The sequence below is a fragment of the Taurulus bubalis genome (assembly GCF_910589615.1).
Source record: "Taurulus bubalis genome assembly, chromosome: 13".
Classification (NCBI taxonomy): domain Eukaryota; kingdom Metazoa; phylum Chordata; class Actinopteri; order Perciformes; family Cottidae; genus Taurulus; species Taurulus bubalis.
In genome coordinates this window covers 2,910,380-2,921,480 of record NC_136601.1, presented here as the reverse complement: position 1 = coordinate 2,921,480, position 11,101 = coordinate 2,910,380, and the positions used below count along the sequence as shown (strand labels likewise).

Sequence of the window (11,101 nt, the reverse complement as noted above, 5' to 3'; positions counted from 1 at the left end):
CATATTTATGGTTTATGTTAATATTTATTTATTTTTGCTATGTCACATCAGTGGCTTTGGTATCGATTCATGGGAGTACTAGGACTTGGAGAGTGAGAAAGACCTCCTGATGAAGAATTCTGCCCCCATTTTTGTGAGAGCTGGGGTTTATCAAAAATATGGATTAAAGCAGAATATTACATTGAGATGAAAACATGTTGGAAGTGATAACATCTATAATTTTTCAATAAATGTTGACTTGTTTTGTGTCGTTTGATCTTTATCTTCAACGATGCATAAACACCAGGTTTAAAAAAGAAAGAAATGGCTGCTCTTCATTAAAACGTTGATTTAGAATTTGATTTTAATTCTTCAAAATGAATCCCTGGTCACCTGGTCGCCAGCTCGGCCACCCCGTTCCTCTGCCGGTACATGAAGAGGCTCATGCGGTCGGCCCTCAACATGAAGCTGAGGTGTCTCATGAGGTTGAAGACGGACTTCTCCATCTGCAGGTTGTCCTGGATGTCCCGCATCAGGTCGAAGAGGACCTCGCTCTCCTCCACCGCCGTCAGATCGTGGAACTTGCTGACGTCCATCACCACCTTCCGGTTGTTGTCCAGCAGGTCGGAGACGACCTTCGGCCGGAAGTACGCGTCGTAGTACTGCTTGGCGAACTGCGGGTTGGCGTCCAGGAACTGCTCCGCTGCCGCTGCGTCCACCATGGCTGCTGCTGGCGGGGCGCTACAGACTGAGGGAGGGAGGCGCAAAACACCGGCTTTCAGTCAACATGTCCGATGGAGGAACTGTTACGAGACACGGAATTTAACCAAACACTGATCAAGTATAACAATACCCTCCTCTTCTGCAAATACACCAAGCCCAACAATCACTTCATCTTTAGCTCCAGTTTGGTCTCAAACAAGTCCTCCGAAAGATATCAGACTTTTGAAACCTCTTCTTCTTAACACTCTTCCTCAACACTTTTCTTTAACACTTCTCCTCAACACGTTTCCTTAACACTTCTCCTCAACACGTTTCCTTAACACTTCTCCTCAACACTTATCCTCAACACTTCTTCTCAACACTCTTCCTCAACACTTATCCTCAACACTTATCCTCAACACTTTTCCTCAACACTTCTTCTCAACACTTTTCCTCAACACTTCTTCTCAACACTTTTCCTCAACACTTCTCCTCAACACTTATCCTCAACACTTATCCTCAACACTTTTCCTCAACACTTCTTCTCAACACTTTTCCTCAACACTTTTCCTTAACACTTCTCCTCAACACTTCTTCTCAACACTTTTCCTCAACACTTCTTAAAACTTCTCCTCAACACTTTTCTTTAACACTACTCCTCAACACTTTTCTGTAACACTTATCCTCAACACTTTTCCTTAAGACTTATCCTCAACACTTATCCTCAATACTTCTTCTCAACACTCTTCCTCAACACTTTTCCTCAACGCTTAACCTCAACACTTCTTCTCAACACTTTTCCTCAACACTTTTCCTTAACACTTCTCCTCAACACTTCTTCTCAACACTTTTCCTCAACACTTCTTAAAACTTCTCCTCAACACTTTTCTTTAAAACTTCTCCTCAACACTTTTCTTTAACACTTCTCCTCAACACTTTTCCTTAAGACTTCTTCTCAACACTTCTCCTCAATACTTTTCCTGAAGACTTCTCCTGAAGACTTTTCCTCAACACATTTCCTAAACACTTCTCCTCAACACTTCTTCTCAACACTTTTCATCAACACTTCTAAAAACTTCTCCTCAACACTTTTCTTTAACAATTCTCCTCAACACTTTTCTTTAACACTTCTCCTCAACACGTTTCCTCAATACTTCTTAAAACTTATCCCCAACACTTCTTAAGACTTCTTAAAACTTTTCAACACTTTTCCTCAACACTTGAAAAAACATAAAAAAACGTCATGAGGTCAAAGAGAAGTCATTAGAAGAAGAAAAAACACGGTGCGAAGGGAATCAGACATCACGTACATTCGGCTACGTAATTATGCAACGGCGATGTTATTTATGTGGGCCTGCCGTGGTGCGACCACAAGGAATTATGGGACAGCATTATCTTCTTTACTTTACGAATTTATGAAGTAAAGAAGATAGTCAGTTCAATACTTCCTTTGCCATCTCCTTTAGCAAAGGGTACACTGATTCTTTGCTAAAGGAGATAGCAGAGCATTAAACTGAGTGTTTCCCTTTCCAATGAAAGGGTCTGACAGAGGAAGTCGTACGATGTGCAGCTTGAAGCCAACTGAGGCAAAATGGAGATTTTGGGGTTTTACAAATATTTTGGATTGAATGGAAGCATTGAGCACTGAGCATTTAGAGAATTCAACAGCGTTCATCACGGCTGCTGCTTAGATGCTCCGGAGTCGTTTGACTCGGTTAGAAACCTTCCTCAGGAAAAACAAGACTACAGCCTTGTTGAACAGCCTTCGTCGTTCATCACTTTGGGAAAGAACAGAACTCAGTGGACACGAGGTCCAACGGGAAGCAGATGAGTTGCACAAATCAGGCAAAGAAATCTATGAAGAGTTATTCACACTTTGGGGACAACAATCATACGGTTTTATGTAAAGAGGATGTACGTATAGCTGGAGAATTGCAAATGTTCGAAAAAAAATTTTGAATATTTTGAATTAAAGATTTTGAGGATCTTGTTTTTGCATATTGTTTTGCCAACAGTTTTGCCATCCGTTGCCAACAATCCTGCAGGGCTGAGAACCTGTGATGTCAGAGTAGATTGAAATCCGTTATTGTTCTTTTCTGGTTTCTCTACATGTTTGAAAAACTACGTGTACAAAATGCAAATGTTAAATTTCAACAAATCCCTTTTCCTCAGCATGAACTGTATCTTTCATATCACTGTCGGCACTTCTCTTATCACGCATGAGCATCTTGAGCCTCCAGAAATATTATTTTGTCTTTTCTTTAACTTTTTACATCTTCAACTCTTAAAATCATTACAGTTGTGTAGTTTTAACATTCTATAATTACATAAATTATGAAGAAAAAAAACTATTTGGTTGTGATAAAAGCAAAGTGGGTGTCGATCCCTTTAAATAATCTTAATATCAATGTCACGGCCTGTTAGTTCTGCAGATTGGTGAGTGTTCTCCCAACAGGACGAGTCAGTTTAATATTTCCCTTCCTGATCCAAGGTACTTCCAATAGACGTTCATTAATAAAGGTATAACAACAACGTCATAAAACAGTGTGTATTATTCTCATGAACGTAAACAGTCCTACCTGTTGAAGTGCTTGTGTGGTCTCCAGCAGAGTGTAATCCCTCTGTCCTGCTCACCAAATCTGCAGGTGTGTGAGAAAAGAAAGGGGATTACAGGGACGGCTTTAAATGGTCACGTGTGGACATAAACCTGCATCCAATTACAACGGCGGGATTACGACACCTTGTCACGTTTAATGACATTGAATTCAATGAAGATATATCAAAAAATAGATGTACTTTTAGTTCCACACCTCCAAGAAACACACACACACACACACACACACACACACACACACACACACACACACACATTCCGTTAAACCTTAACGAGCAGATCCAAACACAGTCATACAGTTTGTAAACTGGAGAAGAAAGATTCACAAATCAAGACAAATTAAAAAGCGACAGTTTGAATGCAAATTACTTTCTTTCTTTTTTGTAACGATGGGATTTCACTAGGCTACTTTTCCTGAAATAGTGTAGATTTTTAAAACTCAATTTTATCATTTTTGTTAGTTTCACTGTTAAAATAAAGTCTCTTCGCTTGAAACTCTTCTGGGATAAATGTTAGTTACAAACAATCTTAATGGAAACAAGTTGTCAGGGGGCGGAAAAAAGTATGAAATCATCCGTAAAAACCTCTTAAATCCTCCTGCAACACTGTCCTGCTCCTTTGCTTTTCCTGGAAAAATTGAGTGTGAGTTATAATATTTATGGCTGTAGAAGCTTAAATGGGTGTTTTGATCATTTTCAATCTAAATCAAGTTGCTTAACAGTTTATCTTAAGAACTCATAACTTCCTCTCGTAGTTTAATATCCTATGTTTATGAATTAATAACCATATTGGTATTAGTGGCTCATTTTCCATATAAATGAAAGTTGGCAAAAAACATTGTCATTGCTTAGGAAGACCTCTTCAAAACTACCACCAACTATCGCTTCTCCTTTGACACAGTTACCTGTAACACAGGCCCATTATTCAGTATTGTTGGTTATGTCATATATACTACAGATAGCTCATCATATTGCATCACGTGTCCTTCACTGTGGTGATGAACAGCAGACATCCGTCACCTGACACCCTGGGAATAACACACAGGGAGAACAGAAGTCATATCGCTGGCCAAACCAAAATAAAGTTGGTAATAAAGTTACACCTTTCTCAATGTGCAGCTGTCTCTACTGGGAGTCAGTCTATGAGGGCATGTTCAGAGAGAGGCACAGCGAGAGGAGGGCTCACTCTGTCTGGAACACCCGGCACCAACGGCAACGAGAGGAATTTTAACATTTAAAAAAGGGTTTTTACCAGAATATTACAGTATAAATATTCACTTATTTCTGAAGTAATAACCACACAAACTACCTTCCTCTGCCTTAACTTCTTCATGAATGTATCTGTACTCGTTTAGTTGTATCGAATCGCGTCTAATTTCGCTACAAAGTGGCGCATCTGCCAATCAACACAGACCAGCTCGGGTGACGCAGGACACGCCCCCTACGTTTCCGCCCTACGTCATCACGCACGGAGCCACTGGCTTAAACATGAATTTGAGGCGGAATGACAGTCTGAAGCTGAAGGCTCCTTTGAATTAACTTCGTGAACCCGCGACTGAGCTCAGGTCAGTTGCTGTGCGCGTTAAACAACAACGTATGGGTGTGTTAGTGTTGTTGTTGTTGTTGTTGTTGTTGTTGTTGTTGTTGTTGTTGCTGCTGCTGGAGGGCAGGCTGTCATGTGGATGTACTTGAGTGGCTGTAAAGTTGCAGCTGGTGTCCACGTTGTCAACCTGTTTACAATGGAGCTCATTCATAGCAGCACTGCTGCTTATAGGACTTAAAATGAGCTTTCAGCGGGTTTATGTCCGCAATATCTGAAATAACTTCGGTTCAGTGTAAAGTATTATCTGACACAAGTTTCCATTCGGAGCTTTATAACGCATTAATGTCACGAACACAACCACGCATACAGTCTTTATTAAGGAAACCAAACCTACGTCACAGTAATCCTATTAAGTCTGCAGAGACGTTTTGTGACGTTTGGCATTAAAACGGAACCAAACTGTTAAATCACCTTTTAATGCAAATGTCACGTTCACGTTTTGGGAACCTATTGGGTTAAAAAAAAAAGAAGTGATCAATGCGTTAAGGGACTCGTTTTGCTTTGGACTCACTGCGTTACGTCACCAGCTGTTTATCCAGCGTTGTAGTCAAGTTACAGAAGTCACACATGTTTAAACAGCAGGAGAATAGGACTACAAATATACTTTTTATTCAAATTAAACCCAGTTTCAACTTCTAAAATGGCCAAATGCAAGATTTCTGCATGCATTTGCTTATAAAAAAGGAGGGAAAGTAATATTAAAGTGGAAATAAAACTCCAGTCATCATGCAGTCAGTTTACATACTGACTTTAATTTGATAATAAGACATTACATGGCATGTTAACTGTTTCCTGGTCACTGTCCTTGGGTTTATCAGCATTGTAGTCAAGTTACAGAAGTTGAGACTTCTTCACACACGTTTAAATTAAACAGCTGGAAAATAGGACTACAACTATACTTTTTATTCAAATTAAACCCAGTTTCAACTTCTAAGATGACCAAACGTAAACTTTCTGCATATATTTGCCTTTAAAAATGGGGCGAAAGCAATATTAAAGTCATGCAGTCAGTTTACATACTTTCTGAGTTAGACTCACTAGCAGCACACGCTGACTCCTTTTGAATAAGAGGAAGTGTCATATCAGCAAATGTCAGCAATGTGCAGCACTTCCTCCTCGGTCATTCATTCGGTCACTCCTTTCTTCAAACCGCCACAGAGAAGGTCTCCATCATGACTCATCTGGAGTTTGACGGGCAGCGGCAGCCTCTCGTCCTGGAGCGCGTGGAGAAGGAAGCGGCTCCGAGCTGGAGGTCCTCTGCGTCGCAGCGTCTGCAGAAGCACTGCTCATGCACCTCGAAGAAGGCCAAATCCAAAATACTGGGCTTTGTCCCGATCCTGAAGTGGCTGCCGCGCTACCGGCTCCGGGAGTGGCTGCTGGGCGACGCCATGTCGGGGCTGATCGTGGGGATCCTGCTGGTCCCCCAGTCCATAGCCTACTCCCTACTGGCCAGCCAGGACCCCATTTACGGCCTATACACCTCCTTCTTCACCTCCATCATCTACGCCGTCTTCGGCACTTCCAGGCACATCTCGGCGGGCGTCTTCGGGGTGCTCTGCCTGCTGGTGGGTCAGGTCGTGGACCGGGAGTTGGCTTTGGCCGGATACCTCACGGAAAGCGAAGGCGGCGGCGGCTGGAGTAACGGTAGCGCCGCCCTGCTGGCCGGCCTGGGGAACGGCAGCGTCGCGGTGGTGGGATGCGACAAGAGCTGCTACGCCATCACGGTGGGAGCCACGGTGACCTTTACCGCCGGGGTCTACCAGGTGAGAGAGCAGGGGCGGCACAGGAAGGATCCCACGCTAAAAGTTTGTCTTTTTACAAATATCCTTCTCCCTCTCTCCCAGGTGCTGATGGGTATTTTCCAGGTCGGCTTCGTCTCAGTCTACCTCTCTAACTCCCTCCTCGGCGGCTTCGCCACGGGAGCCTCCCTGACCATCTTCACGTCCCAGTTCAAATACCTGCTGGGCCTGAAGATCCCCCGGCCCCAGGGCTGGTTCGTGCTGTTTAAGACCTGGTACAGCGTGCTCGCCAACCTGGGAAACACCAACGTCTGCGACCTGGTGACCAGTTTGGTGTGTTTGCTGGTCCTGATACCCGTCAAGGAGATCAACAAACGCTTCAAATCCAAGCTGAAGGTAAACATGCCTATGTGGTCATTAGAGTCAACGGAAAGGTTCTTATCCAGCGCGAACATTTAAATTAAAAGGAGGAACTAGTCCTTTTAAAAACCAACCTATTTTTAGGCCCTTTCCTCGAAAATGTCATCCCCAAACTAAAAAGGGTGTATCTCTGCAACCACTAGGGTTATTTGAATAATATTGGTGTTATAATAAAAGGTACACATTTGAGATTGTGTACAGATGTGTAAATATCAGTCTATATGTTACTGGTTAAGAGTAAATGAAGATGACACACAGAAAGAAATGAAAAGGTTTCAGGTCCGCCTATAAAAAAATCACTTTCAGGATGATTATTTCTTTGAAATGATGCAGCTGTAAGGTCCAACTCTAACCCAAATCATAGTTCAATATGTGAACATTCACTAACCCAAATCATAGCTCAATATGTGAACATTCTCTAACCCAAATTATAGCTCAATATGTGAACATTCACTAACCCAAATCATAGCTCAATATGTGAACATTCTCTAACCCAAATCATAGCTCAATATGTGAACATTCACTAACCCAAATCATAGCTCAATATGTGAACATTCTCTAACCCAAATCATAGCTCAATATGTGAACATTCACTAACCCAAATCATAGCTCAATATGTGAACATTCTCTAACCCAAATCATAGCTCAATATGTGAACATTCTCTAACCCAAATCATAGCTCAATATGTGAACATTCTCTAACCCAAATCATAGCTCAATATGTGAACATTCTCTAACCCAAATCATAACTCAATATGTGAACATTCTCTAACCCAAATCATAACACAATATGTGAACATTCTCTCTGCAAAGGTTGACTTTGATAAAGTGAAGCAGAACAAAGTTAGAGAGGGTTTAGAACAGAGAACATTCAGGCGAGGACTCATTGGGGCTATTTGAATGCTATTTTAATTTCCTCATGTACCAAACCATATATTTAGCTTGTATATTACTTCTGGTGTTCAATACATCCAAATACAGCAGTTTGGGGCTTTTATTTAAGCTCAAGTTGTTCTCTTCTTCCCCAGGCTCCGATTCCCTTCGAGCTCTTCGTGGTGGTAATCGCCACGCTGGCGTCCCACTTCGGCCGCTTCAACACCGACTACGGGTCGGACGTGTCCGGCGACATCCCCACGGGCTTCATGCCCCCGCAGCTGCCGATGTGGAGTCTGATCCCCAACGTGGCCGTCGACGCCTTCTCCATCGCCATCGTGGGCTTCGCCATCACCGTGTCGCTGTCGGAGATGTTCGCCAAGAAGCACGGCTACGCGGTGGACGCCAACCAGGAGATGTACGCCATCGGCCTGTGCAACATCGTGCCGTCGTTCTTCCGCTGCTTCACCAGCAGCGCCGCGCTGACCAAGACCCTCGTCAAGGAGTCCACGGGGTGCCAGACGCAGGTGTCCGGGCTGGTCAGCGCCCTCGTCCTGCTGCTGGTGCTGCTGGTGATCGCGCCGCTCTTCTATTCCCTTCAAAAGTAAGCATATGAGGCATGAGGTGCACGTCACTGGCATCATATTCTGGGTCTAAGACCTTTTGGTAAACCAATTTTAAGCACCAAAACATTTCGTCCACATGAGTAAAGTTATGTTTTCTTAAGAGATATGAAGAATTTCAAAAATCGAGCTTCAATTTTTCAGCTTTAGAGCCAAATTATCACTTTACACTTGTGCCTTAGGACAATGGTGCCTCATTATATAGAGAGCTGAAATTGTTCTGCAATGTTCTATGTAACACATGGGTATGTTTCTCATATGCAAGTGCCTCTAAAAAGTGGATTTAAGAAATTATGTAAAATTGAGAAAATGACCTCGGCTGTGGCAACACGTTTTAAATCAAAAGGTTTAAATAGATTTGTAATCGGATCCTATTGAGCCAGAGCAGGACAGTCTGAGGCAAAGCGATGTAAAGACAAAGATACTGTGATGTTTTATTGAGTTTATTTTACAGAAACGTGCTCTGAGTGAATCTGAGTTCCCTCTGATGAACAGGTACAGCGTAGATGAGGCTTTTATTGTGAAAGGTAAGAACAAAAAGGAGTGGATCCGGCCCCCATGTTGTTGTACACTAACGCGTGCGTTTTTAATAAGTCCGTTCTTCAGCGTGATTGTTTGATGCCATCAAATAGCAACAAAAAAAACCTCTTTAAAGACCCTTAACTGAGAACCTGACCGTCTCTTGAAATGCAAAAGCAGTTCAAGGTCGTTTTTCCTGCTCGACGGATTCCAGTTATTCCCACTGAAACAGTCGGTTTGTTCTGTAAGAGTCCGTTTTGTTTAATCTAATCTGTAAGAAAGGACCTTGAGGAGCATCGTGATTACAACGCGTACATCACCAGCCACGTGCAAGAAAGAGCGCCGCACGTTTTGCTACGTAGCGAACACACAATGTAGCAAAGAACCCTTCACATTACAATGTTTCAGTTAGTTTTAGGATCTAAGGGTTTTCTTTCTACTTCTGCTTGCTTTTCTTATCCCGTTTACCTTGAGAAGAGGTTTCCAGATTACGCTAAGACAAATACACACGACCTCTAGTCGAAGGTCAATGCTGACTCTGCTCGCTGTGCCGGTTGGATTATCTGCAGGTCGCAACCTGAAGCAGATACAGACTGACTGGTTTACTGCCGGTTGCAGAAGGTAATCAGGACCCTCACTCGTTGGGAGATGCGTGGAGTCTCATCGCCGTCTGTTGTGATTACAGCTGATTATCGCCGTTGATTTACTGCGTTATCCGTGGACTTGCTGAGGCAAGACTGCTCCTTCAACCCTTTTATTATCCCCCTTTCTCTTTTCTCTCCTGCCTCGTCCTCTCACCCAGTGTTCTCCTTTTGAAAAAAAAGTTAACGTTGGCAATTTAAAAGCCGACAGAGGTCAAAAGCCTTTCCGATTGCATAGCTTTCTCTCTTCCCCCGTGAACACCGCTGAGCCCTGACCTTTCGCCCTCTGCAGGTGCGTGCTGGCCGTCATCATCCTGGTCAACCTGCGCGGCGCTCTGGAGAAGTTCCTCGACATTCCCGCCATGTGGCGCGTGAACCGCGTGGACGCCTCCATCTGGCTGGTGACCATGGCCACCTCGGCGCTGGTCAACACCGAGCTGGGTCTGCTGGTGGGGGTTCTGGTGTCGGCCCTCAGCGTCCTGGGCCGGACCCAGCAGGCCCGGGTCCTGGAGCTGGGCCTGGCGCCGGCCGGGGAGCATTACGAGGACCTGTCTTCGTACCGCGGCCTCCGGACGCATCTCGAAGTGGCCGTGTTTCGGTACGGCGCTCCCATCTATTACGCCAACCAGAGCATGTTCAAGAAATCCCTCTACAAGAGCGTGGGCCTGGACCCCGTGCAGGCGAAGGCCCAGCTCGTGAAGTTCAAGAAGAAGAGGAACAAGCCGCAGCAGGAGGAGGCGGGAGTCCCAGATAAAGGTAAAGAGGACGAGGGCGGAGCCTCCGTCACCTTGATGCTGGAGCAGAGAGGCCTATTACGCAACGTGGTGGTCGACTGCAGCGCCATCTTGTTCCTGGACACCGCCGGAGTCAACGCCCTGAAAGAGGTCCGCAAAGATTACGCGGAATTTGGGATCCTGGTGGTCCTGGCCCAGTGCAATACGTCGGTACTGGACTCGCTGGAAAGAGGCGGGTACTACCCCGACAAAGAGGAAGAAGAGCGGCTCCTCTTCTTCACCATCGCAGACGCCGTCCGCTACGTCCAAAGCCTCTCGGCTGCCAACGGAGACTGTGACGCCAAATGAGAGCTCAATGTCTCCAAATCTCTGTTTACACGCATGCAGCTGTGCATCATGCTAAAGAAAAGCACACCGCCAATTGTTACCCACAATGCCTCCTGATGCTGCAGCGGTTGGAATCACACATTTATCCGACGCAACTGCTGCAGACCAGTATTTATTTCACAGCGTTTCAGCACCAGTCGTCTTTATAGAAACGAAGCCAAAGAACTGAGCACTTATACACGAAAAATCATAATCTTCACTTTGAGCCTTTTGCGTACAGAAACCCAAAAGAGTTCTTGCAAAGTTTCCTAAACAAACTATATATTTA

The 11,101-nt window shown here is 44.3% G+C and overlaps 2 protein-coding genes across 2 annotated transcripts in view; one reads left to right on the top strand and one right to left on the bottom strand.

The window, feature by feature from the left end:
* pde6a (phosphodiesterase 6A, cGMP-specific, rod, alpha) overlaps positions 1-701 on the bottom strand; it is a gene marked incomplete at both ends in the record, with an annotated part of 27,671 nt that extends 26,970 nt beyond the window's left edge. Inside the window, one exon of the mRNA XM_079228566.1 lies at positions 373-701. Within this exon, the coding sequence (XP_079084692.1) occupies positions 373-701 (329 nt within the window). The remainder of the gene's footprint in view (positions 1-372) is intronic.
* A 5,368-nt stretch (positions 702-6,069) lies between these two features.
* On the top strand, positions 6,070-10,794 carry slc26a2 (solute carrier family 26 member 2; the record flags this gene model as incomplete). Its single annotated transcript, XM_079228565.1, has 4 exons — positions 6,070-6,660; positions 6,742-7,032; positions 8,085-8,533; positions 10,005-10,794. The coding sequence occupies 4 exons, from the start codon at positions 6,070-6,072 to the stop codon at positions 10,792-10,794; spliced, it is 2,121 nt and encodes a 706-aa protein (XP_079084691.1).
* Positions 10,795-11,101: the final 307 nt, after the last annotated feature.